Genomic DNA, 23,791 nt, shown 5'->3' with positions numbered 1-23,791 from the left:
CTTCCAAAATACTGCAAAAGGGCTTTTATGAACAGCAACATAAAACCCCACCAGGACTCAGAGACAAACCAAAACAGGACAATTGCCCCCATGTTGCCCACAGCCACACAGAACACGTTCCCAGGAAGGGCACAAGACAGAGACCCCGCAATGCAGCAGCTGCTCCGTGGCAGGAAAATAAGGTCCAGTCCAGCTCCTGAGTCCCTGCTGCCGCAGCAGCAGCTTTGGGCTCCCCCACCGCGGCTGCACAGGACTCGGCAGCTCTCGGCGAAGGTCTCTCGACTTCGGGCTGGTCTTGGCACAGTCATCGTGCGCCGGCATCGTCTGCAGACGGGATAGCTGAAAGAGGCAAAAGGCCGAGCTCAGACAAGCCCACGCTCTTGGGGCCATATGGAGCTCCACGGTAGTGGCTTTGAGGAAGACACACCCACTGACACCCGCCCCGACAAACACTTGTCCTCCTGGAATGGAAGTCACAGGTTCCCAGAGTCACTCTCACCTGAGCTCACATTACCAATAAGTCCAGTTGCTTTCTGGCATACCATTCACACAGACAACACCCAGACCTTAGGTGGAGATGAACGAGAGAGGTTCCGACAGCATTTAGTAACCCAACTCCTTTTTCTAAAAGACAGATTTGCGCTGCTGCCCCCTCAGTCCCACAGGCTTCTTCCTCAGCAGGAGGGCTGCTGCTTACACAGGGCACTGAAGAGCTCTTCTGTCATCATCTAGTTTAGAAACTTGGCAGCGAGCGTGTGAAAAGGGAAAACAGGGAGGGTCATCGAGATGAGGAACACTCAAGGGGAACGTCCTTCGCATAGCCTCTCTTCTCCGGTCAGTTCCAGTTGTCTAAGTCTCCTCCACTCCCCCTCCCACCCTGCCTGATCTGTGGCCACATCAGAGACTACACCTCGGGGAATGATGCTGTTTGGCCGAGGCCCACAGACGTGCCTCACTGGGTATTCCCACTGCCTGCTGGACTCCCTTCCTGACAGCCGAACCAAACTCGGGCTCTGGCATCGGGCAAAGTTGTGCCCATCACTACAGCCACAGTGGCTTTCAAGGAGACCCTTCCTGCTCCTCACCTGCTTCTGCAACTCAGCTACTCAACGACGGCAGCGCGCGTTGAAGTCCTCCTGTAAAGGAAAGGCAAGGATTTATTTATGGTCTCCACTCTGGTCAGGGTCACCGTCTATCTTCAACTTCTGTGAGGTCTACCCTGGGAGCCTGCTGCCACTGGCATTTCCCATCCTTCCTCCATACGGCCAGAGCTGCCTCCACCAAGGAAGGGTCTGTTCTCACCTGGCTGGAAGCAGGCATCTTGGGCTGCTCAGCATCAGCGAGAGAAACTCCACCAGCATCTGGCAGCGACCAACCTCTGCAACGTCTCTTCAGTCTCCTCCGCTCACGCTCCACCTGCACGTTGCATAGCAGAAAGGGTCACAGAAACCTGCCACCAAACGACGAGCAAAGGCACCTCTGGACATCAGGGCAAGGAGCTCTCTACTCACAGACTCTTCATTGCACCCCACAACGCCGGGGGCAAAGAGCACTCCAAGTAGCCCATGGAAGAGAAAGAGCAAGAGGAACCCCTTCCCGACACAAGAGCGCCAAGTGTGTGTGTGTACGGGGACCCTGGGGCAAGAAGGGGGGTACCACAGTGAAGGTGCATCTGCGAAGGCAACGGGGTACCAGGAGAGAGGGAAAAGACAAAAGTGTGTGTCCACGGGGGAAAGGGGCAGAGGGAAGGAAACAAGCAGAGGACTCCAAGGTGCTGTCGGTGGAAATGCGGTGTCTTCCAGGGGACCGGGAGCCTTTGCAGAGGCAGCAAAAGCCTGTTTTACCTCCTCAAGAGTCCTCCTCAGGTCAGCGTTGTAGATCTTCAGCTCCGTCTTCTCCAGGTCCAGCTCTGCAACTGCTCGCTCCAGACATTCCACCCGCTCCGACAGGAGTCTCTTCTCCGAGGGCCATGGTAGCTGCTGCCCTTCTGCAATAGGCTGCTGGGAATTCAGAGGGGACATCACGTGAGCTGGTGCCACAGAAAGGTTAGAAGGGCCACAATCGACACATCTCGGGGAGTGACCGGACTCAGGAATGGACAGTGTTACGTCCCAAAACAACACACTCCCTTCCTAGGGGCCCTCCTCCTCATCACCCTGGAGAAATTGTGGACGTTGGAGTTGTTTATTCTGGACACGCTGCCTGCTAGTTTTGTTTAACGTCCCCCATTCTCTTCAGAGAGAGACCGGAAACATTCATTTCCTATTCCACCACTTCACGGTTTTACAAAGGTCTGCAGTATTTCCAGCTCCCTCTCTCAGCCATTCTTGTCCATCTTCAAGACTTCCACATTTACAGGTTCCTCTTAGGGAAGCTATTTAACAACTTTGGTCATCCTTTTTGACCTCCACTATAAACTCTCCTGGCCATAGTTCCACTCTCTGTCCTTGGACAAACAACCATGCAGGATGTGGGCGAAACACGTATTTCTGCAGTCGTAAAATACTCTGGGTTTGTTCTCCCTTCCCTTTACCCGTTACATCATCACTACAGAACTGCTCTTTGGAAAAAAGCACGTGATCAGCCAAGCCCTGTGCGCTGCTGAACCTACTCAAGAGGCACCTCCCCTCTCGGGGGTTTCTGGATGAGCTGCTCCTTGAAGCAATCTTTGACAGCCTCTATAAGTAGCCTTGATATCAGCACCATACCCATCCATACGGCTGCAACTGCATTGCTCCATCTAACGCTGTTGCATACCTGATTGAGATGAATGCAACTGAAATCTCCCATTGCTTTCATATTCACACTTCCTGCCCTTGTCACTTCTCTGCTTCCCATCAACAGAACACAATACCTGTCATCATCCATACCAGGCTGGTAGTAATATTTCTCAAGTAATGCAGAAGTGTATAATGCCTAAATACAGTATTTCCTTAGCAGCATTATTTATACACCCATATACTAACAAAATGCTAAAAGTACGGGCAGGGTCCCAGGCAAGTTTGCAGGACGGGCTGTTGCAGCAGTTCTGCCAGCAGTACCTGGCTCAGATCAGCTTGGAGAAATCCACACAAATTTGCCTCTGTGCTTTTTGGACTGCGGCACAAGCACATGCTGGATGCCCAACGAAGCCTTCAGCCTCACCAGGCAATGGTACGAATTCCATTCCTTTAATACCCTGGAAAAGCTGTACCTCAGACATCTCCATCTCTCAGAGCATCCTCTAAGCACCAGCACTGTCGCAGCCCTTCAGCCGTCCTTACAAAGTTCTACTCAGTTTAGTACATGAGTTTGCTCAGCTCTGCCCTTTCATGCCAATCCCTAACCATGACACTCTGCTTGCCGAGAGAGGAGAGAACCCATTCCCCACCCCCAACTGACAAGCAGGTCAACTACTTATGGGAATATACATTCCCGTATCTTGATGGGAAAGACCTTTAGAATCCTTCATAGACTTTGTAGTAGAGGGACGATCAGTGACAGTGCCTACCTGAAGATGGAACCGGTCCCTGTCCCTCTCGGAAACCATACTCTGCAGGATGGCGATTTCTTCCCTCAGAGTCCCGTTGGCCATTTCGCTCTTGGAAAGCGCACCAGTCAGTGCTTGTGCCTTCTCCTTCCATTCCATTTCTCTGCTTTCCGTCTGCTTCAAAACAGCAATCACACGCTCCACTGCTTCCCGCTTTGCTTCCCGCTCATCTGCCAGTTGCTGGGTGAGCTCCTTCTGCCTTTGCAAGAGACCCTCTCTCTCCTGGAGAACTCTCCTCTTCTCCGCTTCCTCTTCCTCCCATTTTTGCAGTTTCTGGAGTTGTTTCTTTAGCGTCTCGTCGTCACCTTTCCATCGCAAAGCCGATGTCAGTTGCTTCAGGAGTTCACTCTGCCTCCTCAGCTCTTGTTCCCTCCTTGCCAGAGTCTTCTCTAAAGACCTGACTCTGTCTCTCTGGGACCCGATCTCTTCATCCTTCTTGGTCAGAGTCTGCTCAAGGCGTTTTAGCTCCCAATCCCGTTTTTCTTTAACTGCTTGCAGTCTGTCTCGTTCGTGCTGCAAAACAGGGAGGAAAAGACTCAACAATTCCACCTACCTATCTTTGGGTTTCAGCCTAAATCTGAACTCCCTCTCCAGTGGCAGTCACCTGGTTTTCTAGGGCATCCCTCTGCTGATGGAGGATCTGCATCTCCTCTCTCATGGTCTTGAGATCTTCCTTGTGCCTCTTCTCCACTGCCTTCATCGCACTCTGAGCTTCCTGCAGCTCTGCTTGCAGCTTTTCTGTCATGTTCTGTGAAAACAAATGCAGAGCAGTTACTGGGACATGCCGTCGGGCTCAGCTTTTTCCTCTTTCCGTCTACAAAGCACATTCCTTCAGCCACTTCTTTCTGCTTTGCTCCCCAGCTCTGCTGCCACAGGAACCCCTCCTTCCTCTTGCTCGGCTCTGGAGCTTACAAGGCTCTGGGCTTTCAGGGCCTGCAGTAGTCCTGGCCTCCTCGGACCCAGGACTTGGGGTTTCTCTCCTTCCTCCTGCCCCTCACTCGCGTACCTGCCTCTCCCAGCTTACGGCCACTTGCCAACCGCCTCTTCTTGCAACCTCCCCCACTCCTCACACTCACCTGCCCCTTCTCTTGCTGCTCTTTCACCTCCTGCCTGAGCTGCTCCACCTGCTGGTACGCTTCTCGCAGCTCTCCCTCCCTTTGCCGCAGCCTCTCTAACACAGCACTCTTCTCACGCTCCTTTTCCAGCAGGACCTGCACAAAACACACAGAAGACGGGTTGGAACTTCCCCTACAAAATCTGGGTGCCGAGACTCAAAGACGCGTGGGCTCACGCCTTCTCCAGGCACTCTGCTGCTGGTCCCCTCGCTCCTCGTCTGCCCCCTTGGAGACACCGCTTCCTAAGGGAGACTGGCAGGATAAACACGGTCCATCCACCCTCCGTCTGGGACTCAATCTTCCACAAACTCTTAGTCATCTAACAGGAAAACGTGCGGCTTTTCTCAAGTGTCTCGCCTTGCTGGTGAGGGGCTCCCTCCTCTTCTGCTGTTTCCTTCCTATGTGGCTTCCCATGAGACGTCCCATTCCCAGTCTCAGAGACAGCCCTGCTCGCCTTTCTCCTCACCAAATTCCACGGAGAAAACACCGAGCGCATGCTCCACGCAGCCCCATATCCAGCCATCTCCCACACCTCCAGCCTTGCAAAGAACCACACAAGTTCCCCTTTCACACTCTTTACCTCTTGCTTGGCATTTTCCACTCTGCTTCCTTCCTCTTCCTCTTGAGCTTGCATAGTAGCAACTTTCTCCTTCATCTCAAACAGCGTCTTCGCGTGCTCCTCTTCTGTCTCTGCCTTCTCTTCCCGCCATTGCTCCAGCATCTCCCGCAGCTCTGAATGGTGCCTTTCCCGCTCGCTCGCCTGATGAGTGGGGGAAAAGACTTCAAGATGAAGTCCCAGCCAAGCTCCTCAAAACTATGTGAAGCTTCATCCGTCCCACAACCCCCCTCCTCAACAGTGCACAGCAGTGGCTTTGGGCCCTCCCTAAAGCGGGTCCTATCAAGGAACTTCAGCGGAGGGTCAGCAGGTGGGAGAGAAGGAGATGGTACCTCCCCCTCTCTGATGGCTGCCTCTTTCCCAGCACCTCTCTCCTCAGGATTTCTCTCTGCTCTCAGAGTCTCTCTTTTCAAAGCTCACCTCCCTTTTCATCAATGAAAAGGTGCAGATGGACTGCCGGGTCAGAAAGAGACCGCACCCTGATGCCCGACCCACAAGACAGGCCACCATCTCAAGTACCAGGACAAGGGGTCTGTTCCATATGCTTCAATACCTCTCTCAGCCCTCCAAGGGCACAAAGAAAGGAACGCAGCTGCCGTGACTGTAGTTGGCAGCGATGTTTGGAGTCGACTTCAGGGCAGACGGGAGTCTGGAAAGACCCTACCCCTTTGCTGCCGTGTTTTGGGTGGGGACCACCCAACCTGCTGTTGAACATGCCTTACGCCCGCGCTGACTCTGTGGCTGCACCTCCTGTCCCAGCACAGTCCTGGGGGTCCTCACGTGCCTTCAAGCACGACCCATTGGCTCTGCTGCCCGGCCTAGCACCGCGTGGCCGACGACAGATGACTGCTGCCATTTCACACCCTCAGGCTACTGTTCTCCTAACGCCAGCCCACACAGCTTGCTGGAAGAATTCGGAAGCACATTGTTTCCTACCAGGTCCTGCAGGAGCTTGTTCATCTCCACTTGGTGATCAGACTCCTGAAGTCTGAGCCTATCCTTATGCTGCTGTTCTGTCTGCCAGAGCTGTCGCGCCGCCTTTTCCCGTTCCCGCTTCAGGAGATCTCTCTCTGCTTCCAGCTCCCATCGGAGGCACTTCACCTCCCCTGCAAACAGGACAGACGGCAGATTCAGTGCCTGCACAAACAACGCTTCGGACTTTACTGACCTGAAGCCATCTGGATTTCAGGGTAGGAGGGATCTCTCTCCAGCTCCTTCACTCCTCAGAAGCACTGCGGACAGAGAGCTGTTGGATACCACCTTCCCCAGGCAGGGGCAGCTCCACAAACACCAGCCTCTCACCTTGGATCACCTCCCTGGCCTGCGTGACTGTGTGCAGCTGCATTTCCAGATGACTCCTGGCCATCTCCAGCTGCGATAAGCGCTGCTGAGCCTCAAACAGGCGGGATTCCAGGGTCTCCTTCACTGACCTGCAAATGGCCAAAAGGAAGACAAAGGAGGTTCTTGCTCCTGAGCAGCACGGCTGAGAAACCACAACTCCATTTTATGGGAACCAGAAGTATCAGAGAGGAGAAACACGTATCCATACAGGTGGACAAACATCTCCATGTTTTTTTCCTTTTCTTTTTTCAATTTTGCTTTCCCTTTTTTTTTTTTCTTTCTGAAAAGCAGAAGTTGTCAAATTTGATCTCAGAAACCTGATACAGCAGAAGCACAGAATCTCGTTTCTTCCCTCTATAACTTCTCCACACAGGATGCAATAAATCCTCGTGGAATGATTGCCACCGTGATCTCTGCAGACACTACACCCTGCCCTGCCCAGGGTCTCCTCCCTGCCTTTACCTGGCCTCTGCCAGCTGCTCGGAAAGGCCTTGTCTGTCCCGCTCCGTGGCTGCCAGTCGCACCTCTAGGGCAGCCTTCTCACGCACCAGCAAGTCCTTCTCTTGGCACACCTCGGCCAGTGCCTGCCCTTGGCCAGAGGACTCCTGCCGCAACTGCTCCAGGCCACTGCTCGCCCACTCTAGCTGGCCGTGAGCCTGAAAGCGGGACAAAACACAGTGAGAGGCCTTTCTCGGCACCTCTGGGCAGAGCCACCCACTGCTGCGGCTGAAGCGCCTACAGGAGAAAGACCTCCTGTGCTGCGGGCTGCAGAAGCGCAGGACAACTCCCAGAGCTGTAGAACAGCTCTGCAACACACCAACACCTTTCCAAGACAGAGCAAACAAAGCCTTCTCACCTCCAGCGCTGCCGAGTCTCTCCTTGGCAAAACCACTGCACAACCCAACAGACACAGCTTCACGGAGCCACGCAGCCAAACACCCGCCCACAAGCACCAGGTTTTTGGTCTCACCTCAGTGACCTTCTCCTGGGCTTCTTCCTTCTCCTCTGCCACCATCCTCAGCTCTACCCGCAGCCCCTCTTGCTGCTCCTCGGCTTTCTTCAGCAGCTGCTCCAGCTGCGCTTTCTCTGCGCACACCTCTTCATTTCTTCTCTCACACAGCCTCAGCTGCTCCTGGGCAGAGATCTTGGCTCTCTCCAGCTCCTCCACTTCACCTGACAGAGATTCATTCTCTCGCTCCAGCTGCAAGCACAGAAGCACACGGCAAATCAAATATGCTGAGACTCACTGTGAAGAAGGTTTGGCTCGGACAGAAAAAGGAACAACATTTCCATCGTCAGTCAGTCATACTGTCGGAGGGCACGAGCTCCGAAAAGAAGCAGCAGCTGGAGACAGACATCTGCCAAGACCTTTGCCTACCCTGCTCACCTGCAGCACAACTTTCTTCAGCCGCACTTTATCCAGTGCCAGAGCTTCATTGCTACTGCTCACGTTGGCTGTTGCCACACGCAGATCAGCGAGTTCAGCACTCAGCGCGTTCTGAGCCCCTCTCAGCTCTGCCACTGACTGCTCTGCCTGCACAGACAAAAGAACAACGTGACAACAGAGGCAAGAAATTCCCTGCCTTCCAGAGGACGCTCCACACCCCTGCGTGGCTCTGACATACCCCCACTTCAGCCCTCCCAATGAGCACGGGGGGAACAACTACCCCAAAGAGCCCCTGTGGCCTCAGCACCGCTCCCCAAGAAGGACCACAACATGTTCCCCCTCTTCTGCTGCCACAAACAGCATCTGGGGGGGGGTCTTGCTCTCACAAGGTGACCGTACCTTCTCCAGGGCCGTGCTAAGCTCACGTTTCTCTCGCTGCAGCAGATCCCTCTGAAGGTGCGATTCCTCCAGTGCCTCTCTCGCGACCACCAACTCACACTGTAAGAAGGAGTGTTTTTCTTCAAGCGCCGCTAAGTCCTTCAGTCTGTGCAAAGAGAAAGGCAGACGAGTGTTGAATGTAAACACATTCTCTTTTCCAAAACCAAGAGCACGTACTGTGTCCCAGAGATGGCAGTTGGACCGATTTCCAATGTCTTTCTACTGACACGTAAAAAACGCGGGAATTTCCCTGACTGAGGAATTGTCAGTACAGAGGTGCCACAGTGCCTATAAGGGTGATGGGCAAATCTCTCCTAACTCCTTTAGCACAGCCCCGGGGAGCAAAAGGCCTGCACAAGAGACAGAGCTCTCTTTACGCTGCCCATCGAGGAATCCAAGACGCAGCCACAGAAGGGAATGTTCCTCTTCTGGGGAGGAATAACCCCATGCACCAGTACAGGTTGGGGCTGACCTCCCGGAGAGCAGCTCTGTGGAAAGGGACCTGCGAGTCCTGGTGGACAACAGGATGACCGTGAGCCAGCAATGTGCCCTGCTGGCCAAGAAGGCCAACGGCATCCCGGGGCGCATCAAGAAGAGTGTGGCCAGCAGGTGGAGAGAGGACATCCTCCCCCTCTGCTCTGCCCTGAGGAGGACACATCTGGAGTACTGTGTCCAGTTCTGGGCTCCCTCTTTGAAGAAGGACAGGGAACCGCTGGAGAGGGTCCAGCAAAAAGCTGCTCCAGAAAAAGATGATGAGGGGACTGGAGCGTCTTTCTTATGAGGAAAGCCTGAGGGATTTGGCGCTTTTTAGTCTAGAAAAAAAGAACACTGAGGGGGGATCTTATCAATGCTTATAAATACTTAAAGGCAGGGTGCCAGGGGGATGGGAACACTCTTTGCCCAGTGGTGCCCAGTGACAGGACAAGAGTTAACGGGAACACACTTGAGCAGAGGAAGTTCCATCTAAACCTCAGGAGGGACTTCTTCCCTTTGAGGGTGGCAGAGTACTGGCACAAGCTGCCCAGAGAGGTGGGGGAGTCTCCCACTCTGCACACATTCCAAACCCGCCTGGACGCACTCCTGTGCAATTGCTGTAGGTGACCCTGCTCTGGCAGGGGCTGGGACTGGCGGGAGCTCCACAGGGCCCTTCCAACCCACACCGTTCTCTGTCATTCTGTCATTCTGTAACAGCAAAGTTGAAAACACCTTTACCTCTCTTGAAGCTCCATCTTCTCCACGTCCCTCTGCGCTTGTAAGCACATCACGCTGGAGTTGAGGCGGGAGCAGTTTGCAATTACGGAGCCAGAAAGCCTCATTTGCTCTGCCTTCAGCTCCGACAAATCTCTGCAGAATAACAAAGAAAGGGCCAATGTTCACACCACCATCGTTAGCAGCTGACTCGCTTCTGAAGCACGGCGTCGCGCAAGAGTAAAAGCTGGCGGGAAAGATGGCATCTCTCTTGGGGACGAATCACTCCTCTGACACTCTGGCATCAGGACGCACCGTGGCGAGTGAGCAAGGAGTCTCCTGCAGAGCCATAACTAACCCATCAGCCAGGCTCAAAACAGCAGGTGCAGAAGGGAAGCGACATTGTCCTGCAGGAGATCTCGCCTCAGCTTCCACTCACCGGTCCGTGGCAGTCTTCATCTCCAGGAACCGATGGCGGAAGGTCACCACTTGACGCCACAGGTCGAGGAGACAGTTACGGTCATCCCTGAAGTGGCTGTCATAACGCTGAAGATGCAAAGACAAAAAGAAATGCCGGTTCAGCCTTTGCTGTCACTGTACAAGTCTCTCAGACGGGAGAGAGTACAACCACCATGGCAGGGACTCCTTTCAGAACCGTTCCAACAGGGGCATGAGGGACTGAAGAGGCACCACAGAAGCGTCCTCAGGAGAGCTGCCACCTGACTGCAAAGAAGGCAACATCCACCCTCCTCCTGCAGGAGGGGCTCTCAGCAAAGCAAGCTCAGCCCCATTCATCATCTCTCTCTGGTCTCTGCGGCTCTGGGCCAAGATTTAACACCTATCAGGAAGACCAGCGCTCCCGTGGGACCGCCCTACAGCGCCCAGCAACAGCAGCGTTTGCCGTTAGGACCGAGCAGCACGGCCACAGCACGTAGGCCACTTCCATCACCACAACTTGCTGACACAGTCTCGAGGCCACAAATAAAACGCATTCTCTCGCCACGCTGCCATCGCCTCTGACATTCCCGCAGACCAGCCTCACCTCACGTTCCGCACAACATTCCTTCTCCTTCACTTCCAGCTCCTCCCGGGACCTCATCCAATCTGCCCTCAGTTTGCCAACATCTTCTTGGAGGGCTGTGTTCACCTCGCTCGTGTTCTCCAGCTGCTGCCACAGGAGAGCGTTCACTTCGGCCAGATTCTCACACCTTGCAAAGGGAGGAACAGCAGTGAGGTCACTCAACAACCACCATCCACCAGCAGCATCCTCGGCATTTCCCAGCTCCCCCAGCTCTGACGGCGTTCCCAAACTGAGCGGCAGTAAAAGCGCTTTCAGGCATGAACCCAGAAGGCGCTCTGATGGCAAACTCGGTGCCTTCTCCTTGCTTTAAGCCTTCCATTGCCATCTACGCTTTTGGTTGCCCCTTCCTCTTCACTCTGACGGTGCCCACAGTTAACGGCTTGCCTCCCCTTCCTGCTGCCTGACCACTGGACGCATCACTGCTCTAGAGCATTGGCCCGAGTCCCTCACCTACTGAACCACGGAATAATTCAGGCTGGAAAGGGACCCTTGAAAGTTACCCAGAGGAGCCCTCCGCTCAAAACAGAGCCATTCAGCACACAGCATTCTGACTGCACCACGGAACACGCTGTGGACCTTTCTCCTCTCAAAACGGTTTACCCAACCACGTCCCCTGGGGAGTAACACTGACAGGTTTTCCCTCACTTGCGTGAGCATCCGGGATACCGAGTATGAGGGAACGCTTCTTCCTTGTACCTTTGCTGCTCCTCCTCCAACTGAAGCAGTGTTTTCTCCAGGATGTGGTCTGCTGTGGCTTCCCACCTGCCTGGGAGGGAGCCCTGAAGAAGAAAGGAAATGTTTAGTCAAATGCTTCTCTTCTCCTCGCTACCGCCAGCATCCATCGCTGTCCCCTCCCCTCGGTGGGGGTGTCTCAGGAGCTGGTGGCTTCTGCCAGGCCTACCAACGGGGTGGCGACTACGGAGAGGAAGGGAGGGGAAGGGGGTTCCTCCATGCGAGCAGCTCTCCTCAGTCTCCCACTGCTGCACTCTCACAGCGGGGGATCCTCAGCTCACGACCGCGAGGGCTCACGTGGACCTCAAGCCCGGGAACGCTCTCCTACGCTCCCACCCTCCGTTCCCCACGTCTGCTTTAGCCGGGAAGCTTAGAGAAAGCACAGAACCGGCTTCGTATGTTGGACGCCACCATTCTTGCCTTCCCAAACCCATTCTTTCTCAGAGACAGCCACAGGATGGCACAGGCCCTACGGCCCTCTCCCGAGACCCAGCACACACCGTTACCCAGCAGTACAGCACTCCTGCACAGGACTAAATCCCTTCTTCTCGGCGTCTGCTGGACGGGCATCGCTGGGACTACCGGCTGCTCTAACAACGGCCGCCGGACAGAACCCTCCGCTCGCAGCAGCTCGCTGTCCTCTCCCACGGAGAGCTTCTCTCTCTGCCCGCGCCACCCAACGCCACGCGCACCATCCTCCCGCAGCGCCCCGCACACTCACCCCGCCGCCTTCCAGCCGCTGCTCCAGCTCTCGCCAGCGAGTGCGGTACCGCAGGAGCTGGAGGGAGGGAGGGAGGGAGGGAGGGAGGGAGGGAGAGCCGCCGTGAAGAGGAGCGGAGGCAGCCGGGCAGCGAGCGGGCTCCTCCCGCCCCGGCTCTGCCCTCAGCCCAGCACATGCCCCGGCGCTGCCCATCTCCCGGGAAGCTTCGCCTCCCTCCAGGACGGCGGAGCCCCGCCGGGAGGCTCGGGGGTGCCCGCGGCAGGGCCGGGCGCCCACCACGCCGGGCCGGGCCGGGCCGGGCCGGGCCGGGCGGAGCGGGGCGGCTCCCGGGGCCTCCCTCCGCCGAGCTCCGGGCTCGGCGCCGTCCCGGGCCCGGGGAGGGCCCCGCCGGGGCCGCGCCTTCGCCCCCCGAGGGCCCCGCCACCGCGGCCCGGCCCCGGGCAGCTCCCCCCGGGCGGGCGCCCCCGCTCCTCACCTTCGCCTGCAGCTGCCGCACCAGCACCGCTTGCCGGTGCTGCGCCTCCTGCGAGCTCTGCAGCCGGCGCTGCAGGGAGGCCCGGCTCGGCGCCGCCATGCCCCCGCTCGCCAGCCGGGCTCCGCCGCCCGACGGGCCCCGCGGCGGGGGCTGCTCCGCGGCCGGCCCCGGCGGACCGCGGCCCGGCGCCCGCCGGGGCGGGCGGAGCGGCTCCCCCTGCCCGCCGGGCGCCACCGGGAGCCGGGCGGCGGGGCGGGAGAGGCGGGCTGGCTCGGGGCCGCGCTGTGGCGCCGGGCGCTGCCCTCCTGGCTGCGGGCTGAGGGTGCTGCCGCGGGGGAGAGGCCGCCGCGGCCGCCCTTTGCTCCGGCGAGCTCCGCTCGGAGACCGTTCCCGGCCCCGGCCGACGTTGGGGGCCCGCGAGGGGGGGCGCGGGGGCAAACGGGCCCCGCGAGCGGAGTGCCGGGGGGAGTCGGGGCCGGCGCGCGAGAGGGCCGGCGCCGCGGGGCCGTCGCCCGGGGAAGGCGGCGGAAGGGCCGCAGCTCTGCGGAAGGCTCCGCTGCGAAACCCCGACGGGCGCGGGGAGAAGCGGGGCGGGAGGAGGTGGCCCCGAATCGGGGGGAACCACATCGGGGCTCTTCACCCGCGGTGCAAACACCAGTGGAGCCGTTGGACTTTTTCTGCAGCTCTGCAATGAAGTGGAGTCGCACCACCAGGCAGAGCGGCACTTGTCCTCTCAAAAACACCCTCCCCAGAAGGGACTGCCTCTCCGTAAGCCATAATAAATGTAGAAGAGAGGGTTATGTAGCCAGGGACCGCTTACCTGTAACCGATACATTGAATAAAACACATTTATCGGGTATGCATTAACACACACAAATCACACGCAGTACGAGGCAAGTTTCGGTTTAAGGGCAGATTCACCGGAGCCTTCCCTGGAAAGCGGCTCCTTCCCCCGGCCAGCTCAGCACCGGCAGCCAGGACCCACCGGGGAGAGACGCACAGCCCCGACCCCGGCGGGAGGGAGAGGGGGAAGGAGGAGACCCCGCCGGCCCCCCGTCTGCGCACCCCCGATACCGGCGGGAAGCGGCCCCTCCCCAGATCGGGCACCCCCCACCCCCGCCCGGGCACCCCACACCCCGACCCCCGCCCGGGCAGCCTCACCCCGGGCCAGCAGCAGCACGGCCGTACCGCCCCCGCCGCCGCCTCAGCCCGGGCTCGGGCTCGGGCTCGGGCTCCGCTGCTGCCGCCGCCCGCACCCCCATGGCCCGCAGCGCTCCCCGCCCGCCGCTAAGCAGCGGCTAATTAAGGAGGGGGCGGGGCCGCGGCTAACGAGCGCCCCGGGGACACCGCTCTCCAGCAGCCCGGGAACCCCGCTGCCGCCCAGTGCCCTCACCTCCGTAAGCGGGACCCCCTCTCTGCACAGGGACCCCCTGCCCGCGGGGCGGCCGTGCCAGCACTCCCAGCCCCCTCCAGCCCCGGGAACCCAGAGCAGCTGGGAACCACCACTCTGCAAAGGCCACGGGTGCCCCGAGCCAATGCCGCGGGAGCTTGGGGCTGAGAGACAGGAAGAAAACGCTTTATTTACAAAAAGCAACTCCAACAGAACTATTTACAACTGTATAAAAAAAAAAAAAACAAACCACCCAAACAAAAAAAAAAACCCAAAGAACAAACAAAAACAAAGAACTCGAACAACAACTCTTTACAAAAAAGCAACTCGAACACAAACTATTTACAGATCTTCCTCTTCTTACATCCCCTCCTCTGCCGCCGGTCCCCGGATCTCTGCTGGCCCTGCAAGGAAAGCAAGCGGCACGGTCGTTTGGCTAACGAGCAGCCCCTCGCCTGGCAGAGCTGGGGGGTCCCGAGCCCGCTCCGCGGCAGCAGCTGCTTGGGATGGGGTTGGCCCCGATGGGCACTCGCTGTGCCACAGCCCCGGGACACGCTGGGGAGAGCGGGACTGTGCCGCCAGCACTGAGCCCTGGCTGGGCTTCGGGGGAGACTGGGCTTGCCCGGCCCTAAGGAACCGCTGCCTTCCCAAAGCAGATGGGTGCTCATAGCAGCGCAGTGGTGGAGTTTCTGCTGCCAGGACGAGGGCACCGGGCACAGCGTCCCTGCAAGCAGGGACCACCCACCCCAGCCCCAGCCCCAGCCCCAGCCTGGTGGCAGGCGACCCTCCCTGCGAGCAGTGGATGGGGAGCACATGCCTGTCCTGCTGCTGGCTGGTCTATCTCCATGGGCGTCTCCTCCTCTGTCTTTTCATCTACTTCCATCTGCTCGTCTGTACACCCATCTACCTCCATCTCCTCGTCCGTCTCACCCTCCACCTCCATCTTCTCCTCCATCTCCATGTCCACCTCCATCTCTACCTCTAACTCTACCACCACGTCCACTTCCATCTCTTCCTGTCTTCCAAAAGCCACGCTGTTGGCAGGCACTGCAGGTCCCATGGATCCAGCCTGGAAAGGGGCAGAGGAGGCAACAGCTCAGGCTGCGGGCAGGACCTGGCTGCTCCTGGCGAGCATCCCTGCGGAGTGAGCCTGGGCACCTGGGGCTCCCCTGTGTACAGGTCCGCCACCCAGGGATGCTCCGTTGCAGCAGGGCACCGGCAGCACAGAAGGGCTTCTCCCAGCCCGTGGCCTTGCAAGGCTGTGTGGAGAGGCCAAGCCAAGCTCCTGCCCCTCGAGCTCCCCAGAGCAGGGTCCCCATCCCACCCCATCCCTGCCTGCTCCAGCCTGCCCGGGCAGTGAGAGGGTGCCCACTTCCCTGTGGCGGTGCCATACCAGCAGCAGAACAAGCCTCCTCTTCCTGGGGGCCTCCACAGTGCCACCCTGATAGCAGCAGAGAGAGGGGAGTGAGCGGATGGGAACAGGCGGGAAGGGCTGGGTCGGGGGTGCGAGGTGTCAGGAGCAGGGGAGAAGGGCTGCGGGGAGAGCACGGAGATGCGCTGCACTGGACTCGTTGGGCACTGGCAGTTGTGGATGGAACACGGGCCATGGCAACAGGTGCTCAGGGTGCCGCCTGCGCCGTGGGCGATGGGGACGACCCCTGAAGGGGCTGCATCATTACAGGAACATGGGGGAATTTTTATGTTCTTCCTTGGGGCAAATGAAACAGACTTATGTGCACAGATAGACTTGGGTCGGTGCTTCAGTACCCTCAAAGTGAAAAATTTTTTCCTAATATTTAGTCTAAAACTCCCCTCTTCCAGTTTAAAGCCATTCCCCCTCTTCCTATCGCTACATGCCCTAGTAAATAGTCCTTCCCCAGCTCTCCTGCAGCCCCTTTATGGACTGGAAGGCCACAATAAGGTCTCCCCGGAGCCTTCTCTTTTCCAGGCTGAACAACCCCAACTCTCTCACCCTTTCCTCACAGCAGAGGGGCTCCAGCCCTCAGATCATCTTTGTGCCCCTCCTCTGGACGTGCTCCAACAGCTCCATGTCCTTCTTATATTGGGGACTCAGAGCTGGAGGCAGTACTCCAGGTGGGGTCTCACGAGACAGGAGGAGAGGAGCACAATCACTTCCCCGACCTGCTGGCCACACTTCTTCTGATGCAGCCCAGGATATGGTATGCCTTCAGGGCTGCGATTGCATATTGCCAGCTCATTTTGAGCTTCTCCTCAATCAGCACACACAGATCCTTCTCCTCAGGGATGCTCTCCAGCCATTCCCAACTGAGCCTGTGTTTGTGCTTGGGATTGCCTGACTCTGATGTAGCACCTTACACTTGGCCTTGCTGAACTTCATGAGGTTGGCGTGGGCCCACCCCTCCAGCCTGTCCAGGTCCCTCTGGATGGCATCCCTCGCCTCCAGCGTCTCTACCTCGCCACTCACCTAGGTATCAGCAGCAAACTTGCTGAGGATGCACTCCATCCCACTGTCCATGTCTCCAACAAAGATGTTGAACAGCATGGGTCCCACTACCGACCCCTGAGGAATGCCACGCATCACTGGTCTCCACTTGGACATCGAGCCATTGACCACAACTCTTTGAGTGCGACCGTCCAGCCAGTTCTTTATCCACTGAGTGGTCAGGAAGGAACACTGTGTTGGGCAGAATCCCCCCACCAGCAGCGGTTCTCTGAGGAGTCCACAGCAATACGCTACCAGCACATCCCTTCCATCCACTTGCCCCAGCACCCATCCTGCAGTGGTTGCATGGGCACCTCAGCCCGGCTGTGGCTCCATCCCCCAGCCCAGCTCTGCTGCCTAAAGGTGCATCCCCAGACAGCTGCAGGGCAATGCTGGGGCTGTTCCTGCTCTCATGCCCAAGGCAAACCCCACTCCCTGAGCAGTTACAATCTCAATTTCCCCTTAAAGGGATCAGCGTGTGTTATGGTTTGAGAAACCCACAATTTATTATTATTTAGAAAGGGACTTGGGAGAAAACAAGGAAATCCAGGAGTTGAATTATAAACAGATTTAATAGAGTGAGATTAGATAAATAACATGAAAAGCACTAAAGAACCAACACTGATCCCAAAAGCAATACACAATATGCAAAGATTATCCTCAGCCCATTCTGTCTGTAGAAGCTGTGCACAGCACCCCACACACTCACCCCTCCCACGTATTTACCGACCACTCCCTTTCTCCTTCCAAAACAGTGCAAAAGGGCTTTTATTAACAGGAATCCAAAGCCCCACTGGGACTCGGAGACAAACCGAAACAGGACAATTGCCCCCCTCCATTGCCCACAGCCACACAGAACACGTTCCCGGGAAGGGCACAAGACAGGGAGTGCCGGGGGGAGCCGGGGACAGCGGGTGAGAGGGCCCGGGCCGCGGGGCCGTCGCCCGGGGAAGGCGGCGGAAGGGCCGCAGCTCTGCGGAAGGCTCCGCTGCGAAACCCCGACGGGCGCGGGGGGAGACACCGCCCCGTTTCCCTCCCGGCTTTCGGTGGGACCGGCCCCGGCTGCGAGCGGGGCGCGGGGAGAAGCGGGGCGGGAGGAGGTGGCCCCGAATCGGGGGGTGCCCCATCGGGGGGAACCACATCGGGGCTCTTCACGCGCGGTGCAAACACCAGAGAGGGGACCTGCTAGTCCCCCCTCCACTCCCCTCCACCTCATCCTGACGGCAGCGCAGATGCACCCAGCAGGTCCAAGCTGCAGAAGGCGCGGGACGTAGGGACAGCTCCACGGGGCGAGGGCCATCACCGTTAGTCCTGTGTCGCTCAAACCAGGACGTCCCACCTCTTATTTCATACCATATATATGTCACACTCCAGTTAATGTTAGATTTGTGCTCTAAAATATAGAAATACACACACAAACAAACATAATGCTCTACAGCTACAAAGTATTTCCCTGAAAGGTCCGTTAAGTGTCTTTAATTCAAAACCAGGAGTCCTATCTATCGTAAGAGCCTTTTAGGCAGGAGCGAGTGATGTGGCATTCTCTCCGCTATCGGATCGGGACCGGAGCTCAATGCAGGACGACAGACGGGTGGAGACGGGCGCAGCAATGGAACGTGTCGTGCTCACGGCTGGCACGGTCCCTGTCGCTGGGCGGCATTCGACGAAGTTAGCTCCGGTTTCATTACCACTATGTTATTCTGAAAACCCCTCCCGGCCCCCAGACTGCACGCCCCCGGTGCCAGCGGGGAAGCGGCCCCTTCCCATACCGGGCACCCCCCACCCCCGCCCGGGCACCCCACACCCCGACCCCCGCCCGGGCAGCCTCACCCCGGGCCAGCAGCAGCACGGCCGTGGCCCCCCGCCGCCGCCCCAGGCCGGGCTCGGGCTCAGGCTCGGGCTCCGCTGCTGCCGCCGCTGTCGCCGCTGCTGTCGCCCCTACTGCCGCCGCTGCCGCCGCTGCCCGCACCCCCATGGCCCGCAGCGCTCCCCGCCCGCCGCTAAGCAGCGGCTAATTAAGGAGGGGGCGGGGCCGCGGCTAACGAGCGCCCCGGGGACACCGCTCTCCAGCAGCCCGGGAACCCCGCTGCCGCCCAGTGCCCTCACCTCCGTAAGCGGGACCCCCTCTCTGCACAGGGACCCCCTGCCCGCGGGGCGGCCGTGCCAGCACTCCCAGCCCCCTCCAGCCCCGGGAACCCAGAGCAGCTGGGAACCACCACTCTGCAAAGGCCACGGGTGCCCCGAGCCAATGCCGCGGGAGCTTGGGGCTGAGAGACAGGAAGAAAACGCTTTATTTACAAAAAACAACTCCAACAGAACTATTTACAACTGTTTACAAAAAAAAAAAAAAACAAACCAAAACAAACCAAACAAACAACTCAAACAACAACTACCTAAAAAGCCCCTCAAACAACAACTATTTACGGAAAAAACAAAGTGGACACAAACTATTTACAGGTCTTCCTCTTCAAACAACCCCTCCTCTGCTGCTGGTCCCCGCATCTCTGCTGGCCCTGCAAGGAAAGCAAGCAGCACGGTCGTTTGGCTAATGAGCAGCCCCTCTCCTGGCAGAGCTGGGGGGTCCCGAGCCCGCTCAGCGGCAGCAGCTGCTTTGGGTCGGGGTTGGCCCCGATGGGCACTCGCTGTGCCACAACCCCAGGACACGCTGGGGAGAGCGGGACTGTGCTGCCAGCACTGAGCCCTGGCTGGGCTTCGGGGGAGACTGGGCTTGCCCAGCCCTAAGGACCCTCTCCCTTCCCAAAGCAGATGGGTGCTCAGGGCAGCGCAGTGGTGGAGTTTCTGCTGCCAGGACGAGGTCATCGGGTGCCCTGTCCCCGCAAGCAGGGATCATTCACCCCAGCCTGGTGGCAGACCATCCACCCTCCTTGTGAGGTGGATGGGGAGAACGTGCCTGTCCTGCTGCTGGCTGGTCTATCTCCATTGGCATCTCCTCTTCGGTCCTCATGTCCACCTCCATCTCCTCGTCCCAATCCATGTCAACCTCCATCTCCTCATCCATCACATCCTCCACTTCCATCTCCTCCTCTGACTCCACCACAACATCCACATCCATCTCTTCCTCCATCTCAACCAGCTCTTTCACCTCCATCTCCTCCACCATCCCGAAACCCACGTTCTTGCCATCCACCGCAGGTCTCACGTCTCCAGCCTGGAAAGGGGCAGAGGAGGCATTAGCTCAGGCTGCGGGCAGGAACCGGCTGCTCCTGGCAAGCATCCCTGCGGCACGAGCCCCGGGCACCCGGGGCTCCCCTGGGGACGGGTCCTTCCACCCAGGGATGCTCCATTGCAGCAGGGCACCAGCAGCCCAGAAGGGCTTCTCCCAGCCCATGGCCTTGCAGGGCTGTGTGGAGAGGCCAAGCCAAGCTCGCGGCCCTCTGAGCTCCCCAGAGCAGGGTCCCCATCCCACCCCATGCCTGCCTGCTCCAGCCTGCCTGGGCACTGGGGGGTGCCCTCCTCCCTGCTGCGGGGCCATACCAGCAGCAGAACAAGCCTCTTCCTCGGGGCCTCCACAGTGTCACCTCGATGGCAGCAGAGAGGGGAAGGAGGTACCGGGAGCAGGTGGGAAGGTCTGGGTCGGGGGTGCCAAGTGTCAGGAGCAGGGGAGAAGGGCTGCGAGGGGAGCAGGGGAGAAGGGCTGTGCGGGGAGCAAGAGAAGTGCTGGGCTGGGCTTGTTGGGCACTGGCAGTTGTGGACGGAAAACGGGCCATGGCAACTGGTGCTCAGGGTGCCGCCTGCGCCGTGGGCGATGGGGACAACCCCTGAAGGGGCTGCAGCTTCACGGGGAACATGGGGGAAATTTTTATGTACCCCTTGAGGCAAATGAAACACACTTACATGCACCGATAGAAAAGTAAATCATAGAATCATGGGATGGATAGGGTTGGAAGGGACCTTGAAGATCATAGAGTTCCCACCCCCCTGCTGTAGGAAGGGACACCTCCCACCACACCAGGCTGCTCCAAGCCCCGTACAACCTGGCCTTGAACACCTCCAGGGATGGGGCAGCCACAGCTTCTCTGGTCCACCTGCAGCAGTGCCTCACCACCCTCAAAGTGAAAAATGTCTTCCGAATATTTAGTCTAAGTCTCCCCTCTTCCAGTTTAAAGCCATTCCCCCTCGTCCTATCGCTACATGCCCTAGTAAATAGTCCTTCCCCAGCTCTCCTGCAGCCCCTTTATGGACTGGAAGTCTCCCCGCAGCCTTCTCTTCTCCAGGCTGAACAACCCCAACACTCTCACCCTTTCCTCACAGTAGAGGTGCTCGAGCCCTCAGATCATCCTCATGGCCCTCCTCTGGACCCACTCCAACAGCTCCATGTCCTTTTTATGTTGGGGGCTCCAGAGCTGGACGCAGTACTCCAGGTGGGGTCTCACGAGACAGGAGGAGAGGAGCACAATCACTTCCCCGACCTGCTGGCCACACTTCTTCTGATGCAGCCCAGGATACAGTTGGCCTTAAGGGCTGTGATTGCATATCGCCAGCTCATGTAGACCTTGTCAATCAGCACACACAGGTCCCTCTCCTCAGGGCTGCTCTCCAGCCATTCACCACCAAGCCTGTATTTGTGCTTGGGATTGCCCAACCCAGATGTAGCACCTTGCACTTGACCTTGTTGAACTTCATGAGGTTGGCATGGGCCCACCCCTCCAGCCTGTCCAGGACCCTCTGGATGGCATCCCTCCCCTCCAGCGTGTCTACCTCGCCACACAGCTTGGTATCAGCAGCAAACTTGCTGAGGGTGCACTCCATCCCACTGTCCGTGTCTCCGACAAAGATGTTGAACAGCACGGGTCCCAGTACCGACCACTGAGGAACGCCATGCATCACTGGTCTCCACTTGGACAGCGAGCCGTTGACCACAACTCTTTGAGTGTGACCGACCAGCCCGTTCTTTATCCGCTGAGTGTTCACGAAGGAACACTGTGTTGGGCAGAGTTGTGCCGCCATCAGCAGTTCTCAGAGGAGTCTGCAGTGCTGCGTGAGCAGCAGATCCCTTTGATCCACTTGCCCCAGCACCCATCCTGCAGCGGTTGCAAGGGGCACCTCAGCCCGGCTGTGGCTCCATTCCCCAGCACAGCTCTGCTACCCAAGGTCAACTCTCACCTCTCTGCAACCTCCTTTCACATAGCTGTAGAGAGAGATTAGGTCTCCCCTCAGACTCCTTTTCTCCAGGCTAAACACCCCCAGTTCCCTCAACCGCCCCTCACAAGACGTGTGCTCCAGACCCCTCAACAGCTTCATTGCTTTCTGTGGACGCGCTCCAGTGCCTCAATGTCCTTCTTGTGGTGATGGGCCCAAACCAGAACACAGTACTCAAGAAGCGGCCTCACCAGTGCCCAGTACGGGGGTAAAATCACCTCCCTGGTCCTACTGGCTACACTAGTCCTGATGCAGGCCAGGATGCCAGTGGCCTTCTTGGCCACCTGGGCACACTGCTGGCTCCTGTTCAGCTGGCCATCAATCACTACCCCCAGGTCCCTCTCTGCTGAGCACCTTTCCTGCCACTCCTCCCCAAGCCAGTAGCACTGGTGGGGGTTGTTGTGGCTAAAGTGTAAGACCCGGCATGTGGCCTCAGTGAAACTCCTACAGTTTGCCTTGGCCCATCCATCTCCTCTGTCTAAATCCCTCTGCAGAGCCTCCCTACCCTCAGGCAGATCAACACTCCCACCCAGCTTGGTCTCCTCTGCAAACTGACTGAGGGTGCACTCCATCCCCTCATCCCGATCACTGAGGAAGATGTTAAACAGGACTGGCCCCAGTACCGAGCCCTGGGGGACACCACTCGTGACCGGATGCCAACTGCAATGAACTCCATTCCAGTTAGACAACACCACAGCTTTTCCCTCACGCAGGACCTGCCTCTCACAAACCCATGTAGACTGGGCCAATGCAGTTGATACTGTTATTGTATAGCCTGAGGCATTTCCCTCTCACACCAATAAAGCAAGGGAACTAATTAAAATATTGCTAAAAGACATTATTCCGAGATTTGCTGTTCCTTTAGGAATGTCATCAGAGAGAGGGCCCCATTTTATTGCGAACAACTCAGCAAAGGCCTAGCTCTAACGGGGGACCTCCGTACCCCTTACAGGCCGCAATCAAGCAGGAAAGGAGAACGAATGAATTATACACTTAAATTGCAACTTGGGAACATTATGTCAGGAAACCTCGATGACTTGGGTACAAGCGTTACCCTTAGCATTACAAAGAGTCAGAATACAACCTTGGGGAGAGAACAACAGAAGTCCATAGGAGTTAATGTATGGATGGCCTTCCCAGGCCCCGCATATACCAGGCACCACTCACATCAGGGGAGGAATAGGTGGGAATAACTGTCTGATGTCTTTAGGAAAAACTTTACAGGAACTGCAAAAATACGTGGCAACAGACAGACCCTTGGAGCTCGATACAGATGCACAGCCGTTTGCCTGGGGATTGGGCCTACGTTAAGTCCTGGGTTTTGGGACCGCTGACTGAAAAATGGAAAGGACCATTCCAGGTTCTCTGAACCACCTATACAGCCGTTAAGGTTTGGGGAAGAGGACCGTGGATCCATTACTCCAGAATCAAGAAGGCCCCAGTCCCACGGAGAATAGAGCAGCAACCGCCTTTTAAATTGCAGAGAAAGAAAAATTATGGTTATTTTCTGGGGTTTGTTGGTGCTAACAATGGTTGCAAAGAGCCATGTGTGGCACACTGTACAGTGGGACCAAAACTTGCATCTAACGCTAACACAACATACTACCCAGATACTACATAAGAGCGATTGTTGGGTCTGTACTCTATTACCAAACCACTCTCTCTCAGGGGGATCAGGGGTGTCTGTTATTGGAGTCCCAATTCCCCAAGGTTTTTCCTGGACCAGTTCCAGCAATGAGCCCCATCTTAGTGGGAGATGGAAGGATAAGAGCAACTCTTTAGACGTCACTAATAAAAGTGAGCGTCACAACTCTACCACAGGTTACTATGGAGGAGGCAGAAAGAGTCCCAGCCTAAGAGCTGGGGACGATGGATGTGACAGTACCACTCCTAGCTTTCATTAATGTAACAGAAGTTTTCTTGGGTTGGAGGGTGTTTTCCTGGTTGTAAGCGGACAAGCTCCTGTTGGAACACTGACAGGACATTGACAGGTTTTGGATTTTAGGAGCCTCCCTTTTCCAACAGGGACAGGCTGGTAGTGGTTGTGTGGAGGGAATCATGCACGCAAAGTATTAGCTGCCAGATGGAAAGGAGCATGTACTCTAGGGGCTTTAGTACCAAATGTGACACTAGTTGACAAATTACATGAGCAGG

At 57.5% G+C, this 23,791-nt stretch overlaps 1 protein-coding gene and 1 long non-coding RNA gene across 2 annotated transcripts in view; both read right to left on the bottom strand.

Moving 5' to 3' along the window:
- Nucleotides 1-328: 328 nt before the first annotated feature.
- LOC309678097 overlaps nucleotides 329-23,791 on the bottom strand; it is a 68,531-nt gene continuing 45,068 nt past the window's right edge. The window contains exons 2-3 of the long non-coding RNA XR_014269729.1: nucleotides 1,086-1,136; nucleotides 329-339 (exon numbers count right to left, since the gene is read on the bottom strand). This is a non-coding gene — a long non-coding RNA (uncharacterized lncRNA). The remainder of the gene's footprint in view (nucleotides 340-1,085; nucleotides 1,137-23,791) is intronic.
- On the bottom strand, nucleotides 6,683-12,722 carry LOC309678159 (uncharacterized protein; the record flags this gene model as incomplete). Its single annotated transcript, XM_082491118.1, has 7 exons — nucleotides 6,683-6,690; nucleotides 7,775-7,802; nucleotides 8,388-8,513; nucleotides 9,734-9,770; nucleotides 10,054-10,109; nucleotides 10,657-10,782; nucleotides 12,630-12,722. The coding sequence occupies 7 exons, from the start codon at nucleotides 12,720-12,722 to the stop codon at nucleotides 6,683-6,685; spliced, it is 474 nt and encodes a 157-aa protein (XP_082347244.1).

Source organism: Vanellus vanellus, assembly GCF_965231255.1.
Source record: "Vanellus vanellus genome assembly, chromosome: 15".
In the NCBI taxonomy this organism is placed as follows: Eukaryota; Metazoa; Chordata; class Aves; order Charadriiformes; family Charadriidae; genus Vanellus; species Vanellus vanellus.
This window is presented reverse-complemented; position numbering and strand designations above follow the sequence as displayed.